General features: G+C 48.6%; 2 protein-coding genes across 2 annotated transcripts in view; both read right to left on the reverse strand.

Annotated features, from left to right (window-relative positions):
* Positions 1-1015: 1015 nt before the first annotated feature.
* DUSP8 (dual specificity phosphatase 8) lies at positions 1016-17723 on the reverse strand. The gene is made up of 5 exons (XM_067540574.1): positions 17606-17723; positions 7286-7452; positions 4202-4361; positions 3459-3582; positions 1016-2830 (listed from the first exon to the last, which is right to left on the reverse strand). The coding sequence occupies exons 1-5, from the start codon at positions 17721-17723 to the stop codon at positions 1699-1701; spliced, it is 1701 nt and encodes a 566-aa protein (XP_067396675.1). The 3' UTR covers positions 1016-1698.
* The window catches only part of LOC137148073 (dual specificity protein phosphatase 8-like), a 64761-nt gene continuing 54050 nt past the window's right edge, over positions 14809-25519 (reverse strand). The window contains exon 4 of the mRNA XM_067540577.1: positions 14809-17778. Within this exon, the coding sequence (XP_067396678.1) occupies positions 17744-17778 (35 nt within the window). The 3' untranslated portion in view covers positions 14809-17743. The remainder of the gene's footprint in view (positions 17779-25519) is intronic.

Here is a 25519-nt window from a genome sequence, read left to right on the forward strand (position 1 = left end):
CATCCCAGGCATCCCAGTCCCTTCATCCTGGCTTTCCATAGACCATGACCAGCCCTTCTGTCCCACAGCTGGGAGAGGGAAAGGTTCTATGGCTTTGATGGAGACAAAAGAGAATCAAATAGGAACCAAAAGGTAAAGCGGAAGCTTTTAGAAGAGAATTTCCTGCTCAGTTTGTGTTGAAAGAAGATTTTTTTGTTTTGTTTTCATTCTTAAAAAGTGCACGAAAGATTTTCCTGCCCCGTTTTTGCTTTGTGCGCAGGGAATGGGGAGTCCGTGTTGCCGACGTGCGCTACAGAAGGAGTCACAGGCCGCGGATATTGCTTAGAAACTCGTGTTTCAGATTTAAATACCATAGACAGTAAAAATAGAGCTGAAAGTACCGCCCCACAATGTCTGCAAATCATTGCCAGAATGAACAGCTTCAATAAATTAAAAACAAAACCATTGAAATATTATTTACGTCTCAATAAAAATTGCAGTAAAATCATTTACCTTTTTCTTTGTGTGGTTTTTTATATTATATATAATATATATTTATATATGTATAGGGCTGCTCTAGTGCAGCATTATTAAGATACTTAGCCAGAGAAACGCAGGGAGAGCATGCTTAGTGCATGGGGATGAGAAAAAGGCTTAGGGGAAGGGGCTAATGCAAATGTATTTGCCCCACCCTTGGGAGAGAGCCACCTATATTCCATCCCCCACCCTGATACCAAGGAAGGAGAGCCAGGCTGAGCAGAGCTGTTGCCATCTCCCAGTGGTCAGGATAATGCTCTCTTCTAAATGAAAAATACCAGGGGGGTAGCCGTGTTAGTCTGTATACAGCAAAAACAATGAGTCCTGTAGCACTTTAAAGACTAACAAATGTAATTTCTGCAGGCATAAGCTTTCGTGGGCTGCAACCCACTTCGTCAGATGCAAGAAATAAAAATCAGAAGGGGGTGTGTGTGTGTGTATATATATATATATATATATATATATATATATACACACACACACACACACACACACACACACACATCCACGGGTAAGGAACAACAATGGGGAGGGTAGGTGTTAGCAAAGTCCATTCAGTTAGAGTAGATGAGGCCTATTCATATATACCCCCATCTGATTTCTATTTCTTGCATCTGATGAAGTGGGTTGCAGCACACGAAAGCTTATGTCTGCAGAAATTAAATTTGTTAGTCTTTAAAGTGCTACAGGACTCTTGTTGTTTCTTCTAAATGAAGACACCCCCACCTTTTGAATGCAAATCTGCAGGTAAAATATTAATCACCCTCCCCCTCAGAATTTTAAGCTGAGAATGTGATTGCTGGGGTGCTCAGATGTGACAAGTGTGTCTCTCCCACTTCGGTCAAAAATCAGCTCTCCCATCATCTCCATGAGTCACTTTCTGCCCATGGGAGCAAAGAATCCAGGGTTGAAAGGGTTAATAGGCTCCTCCCTCCCAAAAGGGAATGCAGCCAGGGTGGGGGCTGGTTTGGTGGGGGGAGGAGAGAAAGACACACAGAGGAGGAGGGGCACTAAGCATGCGCCATCATGTTTCCTGACTTTGGATTCATTCATCTTTAGTTTTGTTTGGCGTGTGTGCACCTGGGAATACACACACGGTTATAAATACTGTTTCCCCACCCCCATCTTGCCTCTCCCCAGTTAAACATCCACCCCTCATTCTCCAATGCCCCAGGATGAATGTCAGGACACCTCAATGATTTCCATGCTGCCCGAAAAGCTAGACTGTTTGCCTATTTTGCCCAGGTCTTCCCGGGACCTGCTCTCTGACATGGTCTCCTCGAATTCCATCTGGCAGCTCCTCCTCTTGAACTGCTTCTCTGCGGTGGCATCCTCGTGCCAGCTATGCCGCCCGTCCCTCTGCTCCACCCTCTGCTTGTCCCTCAATCTGATCTCGCAGCTGCTCTGGATGGTGCTGCAGCTGAAGGAGGAATACGAGGTGGCGCTGGCAAACAAGGCCCCGTTCCCTCCACCGCTGCCCACCGCTGAGTCTGTGCCAAAGTACCAGGGGTTCTCTGATGACGGGGTATTGGGTGATTCCAAATGCACGCCCCAGGCGCCTACCCCCCCACCGCCAGCAGAGTTTGGTGTTACAGATGGCTGGATGGGCTGCTGTCCTGCGCCAGGGAGGCTCAGCCGCAGGGTCTGCTTGAGATTGTCCTCCACGCTGGTGCTTTTGTGCACGGCACACACCCCGCTGAAATTGAGGCTCATCCCGTGAGCAGGGGAGCCCGCCTGGTGCCTGTGTTTCCGCCTCTGCCTCACCTTGGCCTCAAGCAGGAAATCCGGCCCACTGGGCCAGTCGGGACTGTCCGGCATGGGCGAGAACTGGCACAAGCCGTTCGGTCCAGAAGGGCTGTCCAGCTTGCAAAGCTTGGGGGCTTCCCCGGTGTCAGCAGGGCCTGGGACGTCCTGTCTCAGGCCAGGGGAGTAGGCTGATTTGATGTCCAGGCAGAAGGAGCGCTTAAGTCGGTTGGTGTCTTGGATGCGCTCTGAGGACAGGTGCAGGCCATTGAGTCCTTGCTGCAGCGCTGTGGGTGAGACAATTTTGGGAGCTCCCGCTGGCCTCTCGGGTTCACTGTGGGAGGGTACCGAGCTTGTGCTTTTCGATATATCCTCGGCCTTTTCTGAGGTAGAAAGCGTCGGGTGCCTGTTGCTCTCAGGCACCTCAGCCGGGTCTGGTTGGGCATCCCCCTCACTTCTATCACCTTGGGCCTTCAAGGCCTTGAGGAGCTTCAGGCTCCTCTCGTACTCCAGGAGCTGGCCCAGGAAGTTGAAATTGGGCGATATGGATGGGCGCCGGTCTTTGACAAACCTGCAAGGGTAGGCAAACAGCTGGGATCGTCACTTGGTTTTTGGCCTACCAGCTAGGCTACCTTAGCTCTGCTGGCCTCCTCAGCAAGAGAAGCTAGTAAACAGAGCATTCTGCCAGAAGCCCAGAAAGAAACAGCTTATGGAAGATCATAGTGCCTCAGGGCAGTCTGCAGAAATAGCCAGGACAGCTTAGGCTCCAGGAGATTTACCACCTCACTCGACTTTCCCCTGGGCAACCCCCATAGCGTGTAGTCAGCTGTGATATTTTGGACGCTGCTCCTGAAGGACAGCCCTCTGCCTCCCATGAACATATGGCAGAACTGACCAATTGCTAGGCCAGCCTACACCAGATTTCAGCCTAATCAAGGGTTTTGCTTCTTGAAGCTGAGCCCTTCATTTCCTTTGATTGGGACAACAATGAGGAGCGTACACTGGCACAGAGCATATATCCCACCTGGGGCCCAGTGCCAACCCAGCAGTGCCACTAGCACTCAAGGAGATTCATCCAAAACAATGCTTTGAAACCCTTTCCTACAGCTTTTTTCCACCTAGGCCAGCCTACTTTCCTTTACTAGAGCAGGCGTACATTCACAAACTTCCTCATTCCCCCTCCTCTGGTAGGCACCTACCTGTAGGCGTCGTCTGAAGACATGCCCATGGTCTTCATGATGTAGGCAATGGCAATGGTGGCTGAGCGGGAGATCCCTGCCAAGCAGTGCACTATCACTTGGCAGCTGGATAGCTTGGCCTTGTCTGCAGCATGGTACAGAAAGAACAGCTTTCAGGGGGGGTGCTCCTACAGGTTGGACAGAATCATTTCATCCTCTGTCCCTGTGAAACATCTTTGTGGGAAGTTATGTCAGAACAGAGGACTGGGAGTCAGGACTCCTGGGTTCTCCTCCTGGCTATGCCAGCGACTCATTATGTGACCCTGGGCTAGTCTCTTTGCCTCTCTGTGCCCTTGTTTCCCCATGTATAATATGGACATAAGGACATTGGCATTTGTTTCTCAGAGATCCTCAGATAAACGGCTGTCTTACAGGAGTGCAACGTATGATCATTTGCACAACTAGCTGGCTCTGGCAAAGGCCAAAGGTCACCCCCTAAAAATGGCTTTAGTGCTGGTCAAGGTGCCCGATTTTCTAGGAGGAGGAAAGACGCTTCTTAGTGGCTGAACGTGCATGTTCTGTGTGCCACCGTGGGTGAAGGGACAAGGGCTCTCGGGAATAAAAGAGGAGCTGGGGGAAGAAGAGCCTGCATTTTGATGGCTGGGGTAAGGAGGGAGTGAAGAGTCCAGCTCCCAATGTCCCAAAATCAAGACTGGAGATGGAAGAAGTAAATAAAGGCCCAGATGGCTGGGAAACTGCCTCACCGATGAACTCTATGGACTTATCCAGCCAGGGAAGCAGCTTCTCACAGTAGTTGTCATTGACAGGAATGCGCATGAAGTGACTGTCACAGATGAAATCTGGCTTGGGACAGGAGTTGCTGGCGTTGAGGACGTAGCTTATCCCATTCTGAGTCATCAGGTCCTGGCAAGAGAGAAGATACAAGTGACGTGGGCTCAGTCAGTACAAAGCAGGACTTTCCCATCTACCTTCTCATAGGCCTCAGCGTTTCTCCTTACAGTTCCCCACAGCTGCTCTAGTGCGGGTCAAGATAGCAATATGGGGAGCTCCAGTACAGATGAACCAATGAGGTGTAAACCACAGTGTCACATGGATCTGCTCTGAGCATGGTTAAGCTGCCTGCAGCCTCTCTGCACTAGTTCTTCCATCATTGCTCCCACACCATGCTAGAGTATGAGGTTCTCACCTTCGGGGTCCTGATCAGGTGTTGGGGGTGCTGACCACCTTGCCCATACCATATTTCTAAAGAGAAGTGGATCCTGGTTAGATGACAGGGAGTGCTAGGTGGTCCTGATCGGGGAAAGACTGAGAACCCCACTGCTAGAGCAATGGTGGGAAATTTTAAGAAGGAAAAGCAAAATAGTCTAAGGGTCACATCTACTGTAGATGAAAGCTTAGAGGGGCCAGGTTCAGAGAAAGAGAACACTTTATTAGCAGAGCTAGTGTTCATTGAATGTAGCTGGGTTTTTTTGTTCCCAAATCACCTGGGAACAAATCATGATTTCCCACAGATTTGTTCATTGATTGAAACTCTCCATTACATGGTTTAGAGGAGCCAGTTTTAGCCTATAAGAGACTTGTAAACTGTTTGCTGCTGGTATCATTTCCGACACAGGAGACTGGCAGTTCAGAATATGAGCTGTTTTGTTTGGGACACATGTAGGTCATGTGATTTCCCTACTGGATGAATGTAATCCTGGCTCTGGAGTGAACCCTTTGGACTAACCAATTTAAAAGTAGGTTTCCATGAATGTTCTGCCACAGTCACCATTTCTGGTGACTTACTTGTCACCATTTCTGTCAACATTCCTGCTAGTAACCTGACTCGCTTGCATGTTTATGGGAAGTGAATGCAAAAGGGGACTTATGTAGTCAAAGCGAGCTAGTTCAAAATTTCAAGTGAATGTTCATGGATCATTTCTTGCCATGTCCTGCTTATTGGGCACATGTATGTGACCTCCCATCCTTCCTAGAGGCAAGGCTAGATTCACCAATATGCACTGCCAGAGCAGCATAAAGCAACCAGAGTGTAGTGGTGAATATGACCCATTTTCCCCGGAGAGCTGAAATCCAAGCTAGATTATGTCCAAAACAAGGGAGATCATCCTACCAAAGATCCAATAGCTGTAGTCCTATGAACGCCTGTTATGTGCTATTTCAGGGAGAGGGGGAGGAACCCAGAACTGAATGGAAGAAAGGAACAGAGAAAAAAATAAGACACCATAAAAGAGGCGGTGATCAGGGAAAGGAGAGATAAAAGACACCGCTCCTACCCAGGCTGAGCCCTGTGGCATGGCAGCAGAGAGGTGTGTGGAGCTGCCATATGGCTTTTGCGTGCTCACAAGGGATCCAACTATTCCATCACAGATTTTCTCTGCCAGCCCTGCCCCCTAATGCTCTAGTACTGGCTGTGAGGAGGGAGTAACTGTCCCTTGTCCTCAGTAATGATCACCGCAGTGCAGTGGCGGAAGCAAACACCTCTCAGAATGAAGGGGTGAGCAAAAGGCTTTGCTGAGATGCAGGGGTAGGGCTGAAGATTAGTTGGTCCGACAGCCTGATGCAAGGCTCTCAGGGGAACTGGCCGAGATTTCCTCCCTGAATTCCATTTAATCCACCCCGTGGTTCCTGTCCTAACTAAGCTTACATAAGAGTCTCTTCCTCAGCAGGCTCCCTACAAGCCTAACCTCAACTCCTAGGAGCTGGCCCAGCCCCCAAGCTCACATTCTTGGCATTTTTCTCTTTTCATTTCCTTCTACTCCCTGTATACAATTTCTCTCTCCTCTTTCTGGTCCACCCTCATGCCCCCATCGGATGCTTCTCCCCTGGCCCTCTCCCCTTTTGCTTTCTCCAGGCAAGAGCCAGTCTGACTGGCTCCCTCCTGCCTGTGGTAGGCGCCCAGTGGAATTTTAACTACAATTTCTGTTTCTTTCTTCTCTTGCTTATTTTTTTTTTTTAATGAAATTCCTTCCACAAGGTGACATCACTGCCCAAGCATTCCAGCACCTTTAAAAGGACACTGCCCCTCTTTTCCCTTTCCAAAGCAAATCTTTGTCTATTTCCAGGCCTCTATAAAGAGCTCTTTTGCCTTGGACGGTGGCTGCTCCCTCCCCCCACCACTCAGCCCCATGGTTAAACATCCCAGCTTAACCCCTCTCCCTCTGGCCATCAAGCTGGGCATGCAGCAGCTACAGCGTCAGCAGCCCAGCTGGCAGGGGGGATTAGTGTGGAGAAGCTAGCTGCCTCGGTGTGAATCTCACAGGGCCTCCCTTGTGGTGAGGCATTCTAGCAGCTCTTCCCCATCTTACCCCCTTCCCATCTCCATTATGCCCCCTCTCTTCCACATGCCCTTTCAGCTCCTCTGCCCCTTCCTGGATTGGATGCCACTTAAAAAGCCCAGAGAGCTTCGTCTTTTATACATGCATTTTCTTGGCCATATTCCCTCACTCTTTGCCACCATTGGGCAGGGCATTCAGGCAGTCCCCTTCAGATTGCAGAGGGAAGGCCTGTCCTTTCTCACACATCCCTTCAGGATGGAATCAAATCTCAGCAGGACAACACCCCTTCCAGCCAAGAACTCTGCAAGGTTCCTCCTGCAGATGCTCTCCACAGCCCTCCAGGTCTCTGTATGTATGGACCATGTCCTTAGCTCCTTATTCAGGCCAAATTCAACAGGACAATCCATTGCAAGTTACACGTGCATTGTCCTCAAATGGGAAACTTACAACTAGCTTCCCCCACATGCCACCCTGACCAGATAGGCCTATTCCAATTGATAAGGGGCAATGCCAGCACGGGGCAATCATGTCTCCCCACCAGCGAGGCCATACCTTGTTTAAGACATCTTTCTGGGAGCCCAGGTAGAGATGAGGCAGGATGCGGGTGGGGCCGACATTGGCCACTGGCAAGCACGGTTGGGAGATGCTCATTGGCAAGATGGCAGCTGGTTTCCCTTCGCAGAGTCCTGGGAAGCAAGATGAGAAGGTGGCAAAGCCCCCTGCAGACAGAAGGAGGAAATATAGACTGTGTAAACTCTCCAGGACAAAGATTGTCTCTCACTGTGTGTCTGAACAGCGCCTGGCACAATGCAGCCCTGGTCGTGGTTAAGGCTTCTTGGTGCTAACATAACCCTGGAGGCTACATTTTGAAGATCAAAAGATGCCAACAGTCAATTATAATCAAGCCAGCCCCACAGGAGATCTGTATGTTGTGATGTATTATACGTGTTGACCTACTATTTCCAACTTGAGTGAGTACAGTCCCCCTGCTCCCCACGTGGTCACAGTGGGATAAGTTTCTTCTTCACATATCTACCTCGTACACTGATCATTCCCCATTTTTGTTAGCAAGCTGGGCAACTCTGTAAGTCTGCTGGCATTTAACTGATTGTAGGCAAACAAGTAGCTTAGCGGTGATCATCTGTGTTAAAACTTACAGATAAATAAAATATATTGAAAATGAAGAGGGAATTTGGGGGAGGCAGAATTAAATAACCAATGTTAGAATTTGGCCAGAACACCGGGGCTAATCCTCTTCCTCTTATAAATAGTTCCAGGGGATTTTTAGTGACTACAAGTGGTGAGCACCAGGATTTTAGATCTGATCCAAACAACAGCAACCCCAGCAGCACAGTGGTTGCTAGCACTGTACTGGGCAGTGGCTTGAGGGAAGAGGGTCAGCTAGGGAACCCTGCCACCGCTCTCTGCAGTACTTAGGTGTTCTTTGGAGGTCTTCAATCCAACTAGTCTGACCCTGCATATTTTGTGGTTTTTGACAGGATCAAGCACAAATAGCTGCAGGTCTTTGTACTTAAGCTGGATCAGCGTCAGAGTCACACAGTGTTTTAAGTGGCGTTACCACTCACACACACACAGAACTCGTCTTTCTTAAATGAATGACAGCCTGATTATGCGGCCTTGGGTATGGCACTAATTAGAAAAATGAGTCCACACACAGAGGAGGAGGGGGGTGGGCGGCTGGGATGCAGAAAGTATTTGGACCGAGAGGGTGGAATCTGATTTCTTTTGAACAGATTACTGAGCAATTTCTCATGGTCAGCTGTTGCTGAATGTGATAGCAAGTAGTGTCTGATTCACTGCGCCAGCCTGGGCTGCAGCCCTGTTTCACTCAGACAGCCCCAAACAGCAGACTCAGAGGAACAGCTAGGGGGTGGCAGAAGCAGGTAGGAGATGACAACTGAAGCTAGAATGCTGTGGCTAGAATTCTGAGAACTCCAGTCCAAATACAGACCAGCTGTTCAGAGTGTGAACATTACTGCCATGCTCACACAGCAGGAATGGTGAAACACGGATGTGGATCTTGTTGCACTTTCCAGCCAGGGATCTCTGAGTGCCATATGAACCTGTACAAATCATTTTGCAGATGGGGACACTGAGGCTCACAGAGACTTGCTCAAGACCAGTGGCAGAGCCAGGAAAGGGAACTCAGGTCTCCTGCCTCCACACCTCAGGTAGGTCATAGCATAACTGAATGCAGGATTTAAAGCACCTCCAAACACTTCCTCATCCCTGTTCTTTCCAATATGACATCACTCCCTCAACTGGGATATTAAATCAGCGTGAAAGGAGGAGCACACAACATGGTCTCTCCTTGCATTGCTTTAACTTTGTTATACAGAGAAGAGACCCACATTCTTGAGGGAGTTTCCTAACACCCACCAAATCTTTTCTCCACATAGATTTAGGCCTGGCAACCCTTAGTGAGAACTACATTTGGTCTAGGCTACTAAGCAGAGAGCCAGTATCAATATAAAGGTGGGGCAAGTCCCTACTCTGTGCTTTTGATAGTTGGGACTGAAGAGTATATAGACTGGGAATTTCACAGACGCTGAACAAAGTGCCCAACTCCCACTGGTGTTCATAGAGATCTGGATGTCTAATGCCATTAGGTCGCATTGCAGCTCCCAGCCACAGTTTCTATAGGGACGGGTTCAGTTAAAATAAGAATCCCTTTCCTTGAACCCTGGCCTATCTCCTCACTTTGCATCCATTGAAGAACAATGCCTTTTCTGGCCACATCCACACGGCAGGCAGCCCAGCTGTACTTGTCCAAGGAAGCCACCATATTGGAAGAGAAATTGATCTCCAACCCACAATATGTCTCCTTTGGCCACTTAAGCTTCCCTGTGTTGCTGGCAGTTATCACAAGAACAGCCACCAAGACTTTGGCGATTTGGGACATGAAGAGTTAAAGCACCTCCCAACACTTCCTCATCTCAATTCTTTCCAACATGACATCACTCCCTCAACTGGGATATTAAATCAGAGTGAAAGAAAGACACTCAGCACAGGTGCACATGAGCTCTGGTTACCCCCGCTCCCTCCCCAGCCACATCAATCTCCCCTGGGAGCATAAATCACCAGGCAGAGTGGGGTGTGCACGAGGCTTTTGGTGCAAATAGCCCACATCTGGAGGCCGCAGAAGAGGTTCAGTGGACACATGCAGCCCTATGGGCAACCAGGCAGAAGGGCTACCTGTTGCTCCCTCCAAGAGAGACCTTTCCTTCTGTCAGTGCATCGGAGCCCAAGGGAAGGAAAACAACTGAACTCCTGTATTTCATTTGGCAGGTGTATGTGTGGGGAGGTCTAGTCTTACAATGAATGTGTGGCTGCACCAGGGCCAGGATTGGGCCCATTGTCCTGGATCCACTCAAAAGACTTAGGAACTGTTAATATCACAAAAACAGGTGTTTTTTAACTGTGCGCCATTCCCCCTGGAATACGGGCTTGGAATCAATGCCTGCCTCCCTGCCTTGTCCCTCTACTTTGCTCACGTTCATTAACAGCCCAAGCAAACAGCTCAAAACTCTCTTTAGGAACGAGGAGCATTAGAGGTGACATCGTAGCTAGAGCAGGCTGGCACTTGCTACCACTCTCCTAGCAATGCTCCTCCTCTTGCCCACGCCAGTACTTGCCTGCCTGCAGATCCTTTGCTGGCTCTGCTGGAGAAAGCACAGGTGAGTGGCACTGGGGGCTGTGAAGTACGCAAGGGGAGATTCACTGAAAGGGACAGAGACAAGCTTGCCTCAATTTTATATATCCCAACCACTCCAAGGGAGGAGACATGCTCCCTGACATAGCCCAGAGCAAAGCACCTTTGCACGTGCTTAACTTTACGCATGCGAGTCGTCCCATTGAAGTCAATTAGCCTGCTCTTGTGCTTCACTTTAACATCACGCTTAAGCGCTTTGCTTGACTGGGTCCTCTCTCAGCAAAGCCTTTACCATTTTCTGCTCTGTCCCTTCATAAACCCCATCCCACTACATTCTGATGGAGCTGCAAGGCTGTCCTTATTTTCCCTCCCAAACATCGTTGTTCACAGCTATTGGGCAACACCAGGGTTTCAAAGGGAACTGCAGAGACCGCCTTGAGCTAGGACACCAGGCCTCACCACCTCCAAACTTTCAGGGATACAAAACCCAGCCCCAGAACATGCAGCTACAGCAAGTCTTTAATTTTTAGAAAGCAAACCAGCTTCTTAAAATCACCCCCAACCCTCCCTGGCAACATTCTAAGCAATACTTGGGCTGTCCCTCACCTACATAATCCTCCATGTTTTAGCCTTAATTCAGAATGAGGGGGTCAGTTCTAGTCTTTTATTTGTAATGCTAACACCTCCCTGGGGCTGGCAGTGGGATTCTCTGGGAACGCATGGAATTAAGAGCGGGGCTGAGGGGGGATCTTGATTTGGTGTGCAGTGGGTGGAAAGAGATCTCAGGTTTCTTCTAGATGCTCCCTCAAGCAGGAGCACTGGCTGAGGCTTTTGGATAAGGAGCCAGTCCTTTGCATTGCACAGAACCTTATCCTTGGCCCGGGCTCCAGCATTCCTGAGGGCTTTAGAAAACATTCCCTACTAAATCCAATGTTTTCCTGGCTTCTAGAGTTACCTACATCATGCGAGGATTGAGCCTGAGTGAACAGAGGGATGTGTGTGGATATGGGGCCCGATGCTAGGAGAAGTGCTGACACCTGCTACTCCCACTGAAGTTGAGGAGAGAAAATTACATGAGCTCTGTGCACCACAGGATCAGGAGGCTGGTGAGACTATGGTGCTCCCCACTTATTCCCAAGCTTCATGTATCAGTCGGTCTCCATGAAGTAAGGAGAACCCTTGGTGCCATCTAGCTGAGGATCTCAAAGCACTTTACAGACAGAAAGGAACGTAGACTCATAGCAGCCTCGGGACATAAGAACTGTTGTTAATATCCCCATTTAAGAGCTGGGGAAACAGAGGCACAGAGCACCTAAGAGAATTGCTGAAGGTCCCATAGCAAGTCTGGGAACAGAACCCTGGTTTCCTAATTCCCAGTTCTGTGCTTTCATTACTAGGCCCTGCTGCCTCTCTCCCTTTGCAAAACTACCCAAGCATCCCTGGAAGAGGCTTTTCTCAACACTAGTCTAGACAGTTTGCTGCTTGTGGTGGGGTTGTGCTCATCCAGGGGCATAGGGTGGAGCTCTTGCCTACTGTACACTGAAAGAAAAGAAGATATTTCTCATTTCTAGCCCTTCCCTGCTGCCCCACCCCACATCCCAGACTCTCAACCCTCTCCACCCACCACTTCCCCCAGTTCCAGATTTTTAGAGGATATCAGTGACAACCTTCCATTAAAAACAAACTGCACTGGGAAAACTGGGAAAGTTCAAGGGTGAGGGCAGTGAGCCTTGGAGTGCTTCAAAAGCCCATACATTTGTCAGAGGGGCAGCTGCCATTCTCTTTGGGTCCTAACATCCTCCCGTACCACCTCACCCGCAGGTAGCTTGCAGAGAATCATGAGAGCTTCCCTCTAGAGACTATAGGAGGGTGATACATTCAACAGTCAGAGGGTTGCAGGGAGAATAAGGAGCCCTGTACAATCATCTCACTACGCGCCAGGACAATTAAAAGCCAATGTACAAAGCACATCTCAGCAAACACTGAGACAAAAATAGATCCATACTCCTAACGGTGCTTAGCCACCCTGTGCCACCATCACAGGGGAAGAAAATGCACCCGGAGACATGGCCTAGGCAGAAGATAAATATAGGTGAGGTTCTCCATAATCACTGCTGAATAATTATCAAACTTGGAATCTCTGGATTTAAAAGCAGAAGCAGCCTTCATTGCCTGCGCTAGGAGACTAGTTAGGAGTCAATAGCAGACTTGTGCTTCTATCTGTGGTCGAGCAACTGTCCTCAGCTGGCAAAAAATGGTGTATAGCTACTGAAGTCAATGGAGCTGATTTACACCAGCTTAAGCTCTGGCCCATCATTTGAACAGTCACAAAAATAAAAGTCAGAGGACTTTTATCTAGACACCCCACACATCAACAACGCCCACGGAGTTCCAAGGAGTGGGGGATAGTACAGACCTACTGGGCTGTCCAGTCCATCTCCCTGCCAGTGCAGGACTGCCCCCTATTTACTAGTGTTTTATATGACCTGCTGCAAAGCTGTAACAAATTCTAGGTGAAGGTAGGAGCAGTGTCCTATTGTTTTGCCTCTTGAGTGCTAAACCCCAGCTTTGTGGATATATACATCCATGAAGTGAAGAGTATTGTAGAGTATTAAGAACAGTAGTAGACTGCAGGGCAGCAGAAAAAGAGACATCCCCTGCTGTCCTTATTCACACCCAGCCAGGCAGCCTAGAGCCACTCCATTGCCACCCTTGCTAGATCACAGGAAAAGCCAGCAGCTGTGAAAGCAGCTGCGAGGGCGAGGGGAAGGGGAAGGGGACTGTGATAAAAGGTAGGCACTCAGAATCAAAAGATACCAGCATTTGCCTTCACAAGAGAGGGCAGGGAGAGAGGGAAGTGTGATTCTCATTCTCCTCCATGGATTAAATGGCTTGGAAAAGCCTTTGAGATAAGAAGTCAAGGCAGAAAAGCGAGGGGAAGTGCGGAAGTGAGATCAAAAGGGACGTGTGGCAAGTTAAGCAGGGCTATCCCCATTCCCCACCCTTAGAACCAGGGGGAAATTCCACTCAGACTTATCGGAGCATGCTGGGCCCAGTCAATTGTGACACTTTGTTGCTCCCAATCAGGTTTCTTTGCAGGCTGGAAACAACAGCTGGTACTACGGAGGGTAAAGAGGAAGTAACTGGGTCATCTTGGCTTGAAAACCTGTTAACCCGTTGTTTTGAGAGCCCCTGGCTCCCTGTGTATTTCCAGCCACAAGGGTTCATCCCTCCAAGTCTGCACTGAAACACCATGCATATCTGTGCCACTGGGGCCTTGGTCCTGCTCCCATTGGAATAAATGGGAAAACTCCCACTGACTTCAACGGGGAAGGATTTGGCTTGAGATAAACAAACAACCCAGTAACAAATGCTGAACTAATGCTCTAGCACAGAGAAAGCGCTTTGCTCCTGGACACGCTCTCTTGAAGTGGGTTACAGCCCACGAAAGCTTATGCCTGCAGAAATTAAATTTGTTAGTCTTTAAAGTGCTACAGGACTCTCGTTGTTTAGGTTGGCAATCTCTAGCTCCCACTGGTGCCTCTGACGCCTTGGTGCACATGCTTCCTACAAACACCCCTCTCCCCTGTAGCCTGGCAGCAGCCAGTAGACACTGGGGGTTCGTTCTAGGGACAGGTTATGGCTGGTCCCCATCTTTCCTATAACTGCTATTTAACTGCAGCGGCTGCTGCAATAGCCTTCCTAGCGTGGCTGTGATGTCAGGTCCCTCAGCCTGCACTGCAGCCTCAAGCCCCTCCTTCTGGTATGACCCAGAGCAGCACAGAACCTACGCCTGGCAGATAAAAGGTGCGTCTGCTCAAGGGCCAGACGGTCCCTGCCCCCCAACATCTCTGCGCATTTGAGAGGGAGAGTCACAGTAGACTTCTCCTTCCCTGGGTGCTGGCTTCAGTAAATGCAGGCAGTGGACTCCGGATTCAGAGAAGCTCCCTGAGCAGCACACGGCAAGGTGCAGCAGTGCCTGCAGTTGCACACACAAGTCAGGTACGGCCTTACGAACAATTAGTTTCATGCTGCTCCTGCGCAGCCCTGCCAGGACTGGCTCTCGCTCCAGGATTACGTAAAGCCATCTGCTTCCAGTTCTCCTGCCCGTCCTTGGGAAACAGCTCTACACGGTGGTCCCTTTGTGATAGTGCCATTTAAAACCTCAGTGCTTCTAACTGTGCCTGGGCTTCCCAAGCTACTTGGCAGTGTCAGCAGTGAATCCACAGCCTCTGATGGGCCCGGGGCTATGCATGCCAGGCTTTTAAAGAGCTGGAAGCATTAAGCGCTTGTCTTTGAGTGACAGAGACGTCACCTTCCTCCTTAAGGGTCAAGGCCTCAATTCAGCAAGGTATTTAAGCACATGCCTAAGTTAAAGCACAGGAGTCCCACTGAAGTCAATGAGACATGCTTTAAGTTAGGCATATGCTTAAGTACCTTGCTGAACTCGGCCCCAAACCCTGCAGTACTTACTTGGGCAGTGAGTCAATGGGAATTCAGTTTGAGTAAAGACTGAATGAAAGCTGCAGGATCTTGTCCCTAAAAAACATTTCACCCCTTTGTCTCTAATTCAGTCTCAGCTAAACCCACCCTGTTTTCCTAGTGACATGACTGAACACGCAGGCCAAGATTCCTTCAAATAAAGGCACAGAATGGGAGAAAAGCACAGAGCAGAGGGGCTGACCAAGGACAGCTGCCTTCAAATATCAAAGCAGCATAATTTCTTCAGTCTCTGGGAAAATCCCTTACTGCAGCATCACCTCCCCTGGCTCCTACCTCATTCTTCTGCTTGGTGGTGGCTCATTCATGCCAGCTGCTGTGTGAGATGATGAAAGGGCATTTACTAACAGCCTTACTCATCACCCGCTGGAAAGTTTCTTGATGTTTGTCAGAGCTTCCTTCTTGCTGGGAAATTTTAGATTCCCCCCCATCACCATACTCACCATTTTTCCATTGGACAATGTGCCATGTTTAGCCCTTTTATTTTTACACAATGACCCTCTCAATGCATAAGAATGCCCCCCGTCAGCCCAACCTTCCTGCTGAAATAAGTGCTTCAGATACTGCTTCGTCTCAAGGGCTGGGGAACCAAGTATCATTGCTGGTCAGGACGCAGCATTGCAATAGCAGGGATTGCCACAGGTCAGGATGGAGGTGTATGGGCAACTGTGTGGGAAATCTGTGACTTTCTGTCATGTTCTCTGTGATTAAGAAATGAATTCTGGTTTCCCTCCCTCCTAATTAAACTAAAGATTCTGCACTATCAGTCAGGTCACCTCGCCCTCTGCTGGCCAATGCCTGCACAACTGCTCCAATACTGTATTCTTTTCTGTATATTAAGACACAGCCAGAACTCCTTAGAGCATTCCAGATGTGGATAGATTGGAAGGCCTCTCAGTTGTGTTTGCTGGCTCCCTCGAGGTCCCTTTTTCTGCTTTGTGTTTTATGGTCTATGAACATATATTCTCTATTCACGTTCTTCCACTCCCTCCAACCTTATTACAGTGGAGAGAAACGTACATCTATACTCTGCTCGTAGTCACACTGAATCTCACAGCTTTCTTTTGTTGTATCAACTGACCTCTCTCTTTATACCCGCCCTCTCCCCTTAGTTTGGCACCAGCAGGAGATTTCAACACCCCATTGCATATTCATTCTTCCAGGCTGTTGGTATGAGAAGCTGATGAATTAGCCCCATTACTGATCCATGTACATTCCCCACTACGTACTTCCATGTACTTCCCACCCAAACTGCTTCCACCCACCAACCTTAAACCTGCTTTGCTGTCCTGGCCAATTCTTATTCTTGATTTTATGCCAGCAGTTGTTGATCTCATATTCACCCTAGAAGCCTAAAGTCCAGGTAAGCCTTATTGCCTGTTCCTCTCTAGTCTTGCCAACTGTGTTTTTAGTACTTCTTTTAAAGAAAAAAAGAAAAAGAAAAAGAAACCCACAGCTCTAGCCCCATGAGTTGCTGTTCCTGATTTTCCACTGGTGACTGTGTCTGCTCTGGACCAGCTTTACTTGCTCTAAGTAAAGAAGAATGCGTCATTTCCATGACTGACTTATTACTAATTACACCATCCCTGGGTTATGTGGCTCATGCCACAAAAACATGCCAAGCTCGTTTAGCAGATTTCCATTTTAAGTGATGACGGTGGTGGGGGAAGAGTTTCTTGATTAAACCATTTGGTAAAGTAGGTCATTCTAGGCTTGGCATATTTTAAGCTGCTCTATTTAATTTTCCCCTTTCCTCCTTTCACCCTCATGTTCTGGAGCTAAGACATTGCAAAATCCCTTTTAAAAAAAGGCAGTTGCAAGAGGGGAATTTAGGGATTGTCTCAGTGGGGAGAAGTGAAACAGCAGCAGGAGCTATTTGGTTGGTTGGTTGGAGGCACAGTGTCACTTTCTTAGTATTGTTTCTTTGAACACCCTGTCCGCTGTCATCACTTTTTTGTGGGGGAATTCCTTCCTTTGCCACCCATCCCCATGCCTTTTGCAAACAGGGACAGATGACAATTGCCTCACTGGCCCCTAGCAGCCCAGTAACCAGTGCATGATGCTGCTTAATGCCTGGAGTTATCTACAAGAATACACCATCTCTTCTGTGTCCTCCTGCCCCGGAAGAGTGCAAGTATGGGTACATAAGAACGTTGCCCTCCACCTTCCTCCTGTGAGTGCTTTCTTTCACTTCTGCTTAGCCATTCCAAATGTGCAGGATTTAGTCCCAACCTAGCTAGTTCCACTAAATGTGCAACACTCCTGGTTTCTAGAAGGGAGGCCATGCAAGCCATGGGGGAAACCCAGCTGACAGCCACCTCTTAATGCCAGTCTCATCCTTTACTCTCCCCTTGCAGTCAACAGCAGAACCTCACCTGCTTCCTCACCTGCTAGACTCTGCAGTGAAAGATCTCATTCATTTCTTCCTTTGCATCCCCTAAGTCCCCAGGAGGGCCAGCCAGATGCCCCCCAAAAGCTTCCTGAAATTGCAGAAGGTTGAAAATTCCTGGTATTCCCTCCCACCCCCTGCAGAAATGCTCCCTGGATCCCTCTATCCTGATGCCTGCAAGATGCCAGCTGTCTGACTCCTTTACATTGCCCACACATTAGCTGCTCTGCAAAGACAGCCTCTTACAGCCAGGGTCAGGCTTAACAAACAACACCCCCGGCACCCAAAGAAAAGGAGCTGGCTAACAAACCTCGCATGTCCCTGCTCTCCTTCATCCTCCGCACCCTGATTTTCAGTTTCATCTGCCCCTCATGCATGTCCGTCCAGAACTGGTCCTCGGAGGTCGCAATCATAACATCCAGAGGCATCCAGGCAGCTGGGTTGCGTCTCACAGAGGCACTGCTTGCCCTAGCAAAACAACAGCTGGCAGGCAAAAAAAAAAAAAAAGCCTGAGCTCCCCCTTAAATCCAGCTTCCAGGAGGAATTCAAATTAAAAGGGGAGGGGGGAGATGGGGAGGAGAGATACCCTAACACCCTTTTCCAGCACTGCAGCCTCTTTTCTCTCCTCTCTTTCCGTGTGTGTGCGCAACTCCAGCACCAGAGAGGCTGAATGAGCTCAGCACATGAGCAACAGCCCTGCTGATCATAGCTAAGGGGTCAGGCATGCAACCGCATTCCTTACTCAGCACACAGACACGCAGCTTAACTCATAGGCTACACCACTGACATACGCTTCACTCAACTGCTTAAAGGGGCAACATCCCATTTTTCCCACTGACCTTGCTTGCTCTCCTAAACAATTGCTCCTTGAATGCCTGCAGAGGACGGCCAGCTCTCCCGGAAGGCAAGAGGAGCTGCAGCAGAGAGACCTGAGTTCCATTTGAAGTGAGCGTGATTTACTTTGATGAGTTAATGCTTCTACAGTGATTTGAAGGGAGAAAGTGCTGTACTATCTATCTACTGCAATTATCCAGGGTCCATCACCATGGAACCTAAGCAACAACACAAATGCTAAGTACAGGGTTATAGCTCTGGATGGACTTCAACAACCTTCCCCTGTGACCCAGTGGTAGATACAAAGAGACTGGCTTGTTTCTTTTTTAATGTGTTGATGTTCTTTTTCACTAAAGCCTGAGAGCAGAAGCTTTTTCTTGGGAAAAGGAACTGGGGGGATGGGAGGAACAATCTGGCACAGCTGTATTCCCCCCAGGTGAGGGTTGCAGGTGAAGGTTGCTGGGAGACCCATCAGTGATGGAAGGGGAAGAATGGTTCAGCAGTTACGGTACTCACCTAGGATTTGGGAGGTTTGGGTTTGAGTCCCTGCTCTGCCATGGACTTCCTGTGTGACCTCAGGCAAGTCACTTATGTCTCTCTGTGCCTCAGTTCCCCCTCTGTAAAATGGGGATAACTGCACAATCATACTTCACAGGGGCTAAATCCATTAAAGATCCAACAAATACTGTAGTGAGGGGGCCATATATGTACCTTAGCAAGAGCATGGAGAAGGGCTTAATCTGGGGTTGGTGGCGACACTGGATTTACATGGCCAGTTAGGACACCCTGAACAATTTTGCAGAGAAAGGATAGGAGGTGCGGATTCAGCTTGAGGATTTGGTGGCTCTGAATTCTGTTCAGTTTTACCACACGCCTAGCCTCAGCACCTGCTGTAACTGTTCAGCATACACAGAGTTCTACCTGCTTCCGCGATCAGGAAATGCAAGTGGTCAGAGGAATGAACAGGAACAGATTCTAAATGATTCTGTATAGGCAGAGTTGTTGTAACTATATTGATCTCCCAGGATATTACAGGCAAAGTGGGTGGGGTAATATCTTTGATTTGGATGAACTTCTGCTGGCGAAAGATAAGCTTTTGAGCTTACGAAAAGCGCTCCCCTTCTCCAGGTCTGGGAAACATACTCACAGTGTCAGTGCTAAATACAAGGCGGAACAGGTTATTTAGCATAAGCAGTTAACACATGATTTAAGAGGCCATTCAAGGTGAACTGGCCCATTAACACCTCTCCAGTAATAGGAAGGAAAGAAGGCAGGGGGGAAAAAGGCAGCTGGGAATGGGGTTTATTAGTGGGGTATAGATTGTTGTAATAAGACATAAATCAGGTGTCTCTATTTGGTCTATGATTTTTAGTGTCTAGCAAAGTTATGAATTTAACCTCCCAGGCTAGTCTTTTGAAGGAGTTGTGCAGATTTCCTATAAGAATGAGGACTGAGAGGTCAGATATAGAGTGATCATTTTGTGAAAAGTGTTCACCCACAGGGGATATGGTATTTTACTCTTTTCTCAAATTTTGTGAGAGAAGATCCACACAATGAGATGTAGGTATACCGCCCTAAACCTGGTGTAGATAGTGCCAGGTGAATTCTTCCATCCACCTAGCTACCACCTCTCAGGGAGGTGGATTACCTATGCCGACAGGAAAAGCATTCCCATTGGTGTAGGTTATGTCTACACTGAAGCATGACAGCAGCACAACTACAGCAGCACTGGTGTAGTGTTTTAAGTACAGGCATACCCTAAGGTCAGGTCTACACTGTTAACTTACATTGGTATAATGACATTGCTTAGAGGTGTGAAAAATCCACACCCTCTGAACGACAGTTATACCAACCTAACCCCTGGTGTAGACAGCGCTATGTTGATGGGATGGCTTCTCCTATCGACATAGCTACTGCCTCTTGCAGACGTGGATTAAGCCCTCCCAGCGACGTAGTAGCATCTTCACTGAAGCACTACAGCAGGACAGCTGCACTTGTGCAGCCTTTCAAGTGTAGACCTACCCTGAGTAACGTGCCCAGGGTCACACAGGAGTTCTGTTGTGGACAGGGACTTAAGCCCAGTCTCCCAAGTCCTAGGTTAATACCCTAACCATTAGACCATCTTTACTCTCTCTCCGATTCTTGGTCTCTGTACCAAGAGTGGTACGCAGGCCATCCACACAAGGGCACCCATGAGGCCCAGTTGCTTGGTGTCGCTTTGTGGTTCCCTTTGTTTAAACCTGTGACCCCCATCCCTGATCCTTTTTTCATTAGTTGTCCCACGCACTTAATTGTGTCCTGGGTCCAGTGACTCCTCCCCTTAAGGGGGAGGGGCCTTTAGCAGTGGGCAGGCTCATGCCCGCCCACTTCCCTGACCATATATAGTACAGTAGTAGTTTTTGTGACATGGTCACTCATTCATTAAGACCTGGATTAAGACCTCAGAACTCACGTGGGCCAAACAGTCATGAGAAGACAGCTTTCAATCAATCCCAACCTGAGGTGGCGTCAAACTGGCAGGCTAAATGAAAATGGCTCTATATCCCATCTGCATTCCCCAACCTAAGCCATCACTTCTCCACTGTTTTAGACACTTATCTGTACCCCTTACAGTCTAGTGGAGGAGAAGCACTCATTGCCTAGGCTTCTTTTTGGGTGTAAAATACAGTGAAAAGTTACAAACATGAATGGTCTGTTCCCAGTAGCATAAAACATGCTTCCATCATGTAGTGTAGCTTCTCCTGTCTACCTGGGGGCAGTTGAATCATGGGGAAACTGCATGATCCTGTCTACATTGCATGGTCCCATCTATGCTGCAAGATAAAACTCTGCTTCAACCACGTTGGAGGACAACTCTGCTACAATCACTTCCTCCAACACAGTTGCATTTTCAGTACTGATGATTGCCTGTTCTGTTCATTCCCTCTGAAGCATGTGGCATTGGCCGTTGTTGGAAGACAAGATACTGGACTAGTATCCATTAGTCTGACCTAGTATGGCCGTTCTTATGAGATTATACCCAGATGGCAGCATTGCCAATGGCTGGACAAATCCCATTTCCCATGAGATGGGATAGTTATGAACTTGATGCAAGAGTTACTGGGTGAAATTCTATGGTCTGGCCTGTGCTACATTATTGTAATAGTCCCTGGCTGGCCTTGAAATCTATGAATATATTGTCTTTCTTTGCTGCCCTCTAGTAATGGGAGAGACTGACTCCCACGTGGCTAAGAGATCCTAAAGCAAAGTTATTTTTGGGCTGCAGGTTCTTGCAGGAAGAGTTTGGATCTGCTTTTTGGCTCAGCCCAGCACACCTAGGGCATCTCTGGCTGAGATCTGCAACACAGGATGCTTTAGCAGAGCGCTTCATATGAAAGGCTGGCCCATGCTCTGCATCCCCTCCCACTCTCTCCTAAAAGACAAGGGCACACACAAGCAACAAAACCCTTCTTCACAAGGAGCAGTAATTATTCCAATTCCAGCTGAAGATTCCTCCCACATGGAAATACCATCTCTAGCCCACCCTTTCCCATGCAGTCCCCTTAGAGTACATCTACATTGCAGCGGGGAGGTGAGATTCCCAGCTCAGACAGACAGCATGCGCTAGCATGAGCAGAACTCGTATGCGAATGACAGCAGTGTAGATGGGTGAGACGAGGAGCGGCTTGGACTAGCTGCCTGAGTACAAAGGCACCCCAGCTACACTGCTATTTTTAGCCAGCATGCATCTGTCTATTCCAGCTGGGATGCATGCTTCCAGTGGCAGTGTTGACATACCCTGAGAGTTGCCTCTCCCCTGCTCTGCTCTTGGACCTCCACCCCCAACCTTCCCCTCTTTCCTTCACCAGGCGCGGCCCCCATTTGGGGGGCTAATGTGGGGGAGGAAGAGAAATTTCCTCACTGTCAGAGACACCCTTTCTCATATTTACCATTCCTATTAGATCATTCTTCACAGAAATGAAAGCTGGAAAGAATCCATCATGGTCACCTGCTGGAGTCTCTCGGGGAGGAGCCAGTGCAGGATTGGCCCCTGTGGTGTATTCCTCAGCGGGTTGTCCCATCTAGTTTTTAGGGGCTCCAGGGATAGGTCTTCTTACACACAAGGCTCTCCTGTTTGTTAAACGCATAATGGCAAGGGCAGTAACGCAATGCTCGGGCAAGGGGGCTCTTCTTGAAGAGAAGGGGGAAAGACAGGAATCAACCATTTACAAAGGAGGTAACTGATGCACTAAAACAATGATCAGAGTGAAAGGACAGTCTTGTAGATAAGTTATTGGGACTTAGAAGATCTGGGTTCAGCTCCTATCACTGCTCCAAACTTCCTATGTGACTTTGGGTAAGTCTCACTGTACCTCAGTTCCCTATCTGTAAAATGGGGATAATTCTTCCTTTCTTTCCACCCTTCGCCTCTCTTGTCTGTTTAGATTGTAAACTCTTTGGGGCAGGAACTGTCTCTCCCTAGGTGTGTGCCCATTGCCTACCCCAGTTGGGCTATCTAGGCACTCCTGCGGCATACATCATAAATGCTAATGAGGGTCAGACTGTAACTCCACTGGTCAGCAGCATTATGCTCAGGAGGAAACTGGCCTGAAGCATCTGCAACACCAAGGAGCAAAGAGTCCGTCTTTAGCACTTACATATACATGCAGTGACTGTAGCTATATGATGGCGGTGACCCAGCTGGTTAGTGTCCAGTGTTTCTCTCCTCCTTCCATCACAGGGAGCTTATAATAATCGTGATTTCAAACCTTTCACATGGGCCTCAGGAAAAGGGGATGATGGTGTGGAAAGGGAGGGGCACTAGGTTTCTCAAAAGGAAGGAAATCATAATCGGGCACAGGTTCCTGTCCGCCAGGATCCCTTACTGGGAAAGTTTCCTTCCCCCTCTTTAGCTTTCCAGAAATGAGATATGCAATGACATGATGGTTTGGTAACTCTTGGCAACCGGCAGCCTGTTCTCCCAACACCCCCTCTCCTTTTTTCCTCCACTCCTCCCTCCTTGTCTCCTGTTCTTGGTCCAATTGTTAAAAATGCAGCCAGAGGGGGGGAAAAGCTCCAAGGAGTAATTATAGAATCAGGAAAACAAGTCCTCTGACGACAGTGTTACTAAACAGAGATGTTTAGAACATAGACCGGGAATACAATCAGCTCACACATATGTGACCTGGCTTAACCCCTCCGAGCAATGCAACTGCTGCTCCCCCTGAGGAGAAAACAGGCAAAGATATCTATGAGTTTAAATGCAAGGGTGGGGCATGATGGGAAGGGGTGAGAGTTTACCAGGATGCTACCTGGAAAAATCACTCCTTCCTAGCATGCAAAAGGGGATCTGAGTATTATGCTCCAATCCTCACCCACTTTGGCTTAGACAACAAGTAACCACAGCTAGATTTAGATACCTACCATAGCAGTGGTTGTGGGCTTGTGCAAGGCAGAACCCTCCATGAACATTAGCTTAGAAAAGATGGTTACTAACCTTCTGTAACTGTTATTCTTTAAGATGTGTTGCTGTAGATGTGTGTGCGCCGCATGCACAATCACCAGAAGGTTTTTCCCCTAGTGCTAGCCGTAGGGTTGGCTCTGGAGCCCCCTGGAGTCATGCCCTCATGGCACCCTATATAGGACCCTGCAGACCTCCGACAGAGGGGTTTGCGGGTGGATCTTAAAATGGACATGAGCAACACATCTCAAAGAACAACTGTTACAGAAGGTTAGTGACCGTCTTTTTTTCTTCAAGTGCTTGCTCATGTCAGTTCCAAGTAGGTGACTCCCAAGCAGACCCATAAGAGCAGGGGTTGGAGTTCAATGACCTGCAGATTGTAGCACCACTCTACCAAAGGCTGCATCGTCTCTGGCTTGCTGAGTGATGGCATAGTGTGCCACAAAGGTGTGGAGAGATGACCACATTGCGGCCCTACAAATGTCCTGGATCAGGACTTGAGTGAGGAATGCTGTTGAGGATGCCTGTGTCCTTGTGGAGTGAGCTGTCAGCACCGGGGCTGGTATTTTCACCAAGTCACAACACGACCTGATGCACAATGTGATCCAGGAAGAGATTCTTTGAAATGAAACCAGCTGGCCCTTCATTCTGTCTGCTCCTGCCACAAAGAGTTGTGTTGTTTTCCTAAAGGGTTTAGTCTTATCAACATAGAAGGCCAAAGCCTGTCTAATGTCCGGTCTGTATAGCCTCTGCTCTCAACTGTTGGCTTTGGGTAGAAGATCGGGAGAAATATGTCCTGGTTTGAGAGAAACTGTGACACTATCTTTGGGAGGAAGGGCGTAGGCAAACCTTGTATTTGAAGAAGACTGTGTAAGGAGGCTCAGACCTGAAGGCGTTAAGTTCTGAAATTCTTCTAGCTGAAGTCATGGCCACCAGAAATGCTGCCTTCCACGATAGGTAGAGGAGCGAACATGTTGCTAAAGGCTCAAACGGTGCCTTTGCCAGGTTAAGATCCCATTGGGGAACTGGCTGAAGCATCTGAGGATATAACCTGTTGAGACCCTTGAGGAAGCATCCCACCATGTGATTAGCAAAGACTGAGTGGCCTACCACCCAAGGATGAAAGGCTGAGACTGCAGCCAGGTGGACCTTAATCGAAGATACCGAAAGCCCCTGTTGCTTGAGATGTAACAGCTAGTCCAAGATAAGAAGTATGGAAGATAGCATGGGTGGAGTACCTTTCTGTGTGGCCAGATGGAGAACCTCTTCCACTTGGCCAGGTAGGTGGTTCTGGTGGAAGGTTTCCTGCTGCCAAGGGGGATCTCTCTGACTGGTTCTGAACATTCCAGCTCCAGAGAGTATAACCATGGAGCTTCCATGCCATGAGGTGGAGAGATCCTAGACTGGGGCAGACAAGATGGCCATGATCCTGAGTGATTAAGTCAGGCACAAATAGCAGACTGATAGGAGTTTCCACTGAGAGGTTGAGAAGCGTGGTGTACCAGTGTTGGTGTGGCCATGCTGGAGCTACCAGGATTATGGAGGACCCTTCTTTCCTTATCTTCAGCAGGACCTTGTGGACCAGCAGGATTGGCAGGAATGCGTAGAACAGGTGACTTGTCCAAGGGATAAGGAATGCGTCCACGATTGTTCCTGGGCTGTGATTCTGGAAGAAGTAGAACTGCGTGCACTTCCTGTTGAACGTCGTCGTGAAAAAGTCTATGTGGAGGAACTCCCTACCTGTGGAAGATGTCATTTGCCACATCCAGACGGAGAGACCATTCATGGTTGGAGAAGAACCTGCTGAGGTGGTCCACCAACTCGTTCTGCGATCCCGGCAGGTAAGAAGCCTCTAGGTAAATTGTGCGGGCTATGCAGAAGTCCCACAGCTTGACTGGCAGAAGAGAGAGGCGCAAGCTCCACACTGTCTGTTTATATAGAACATTGCTG

Source organism: Emydura macquarii, unplaced genomic scaffold, assembly GCF_026122565.2.
Source record: "Emydura macquarii macquarii isolate MOO-44397 ecotype Brisbane River unplaced genomic scaffold, CSIRO-AGI_Emac_v2 contig_587, whole genome shotgun sequence".
NCBI lineage: Eukaryota > Metazoa > Chordata > Testudines > Chelidae > Emydura > Emydura macquarii.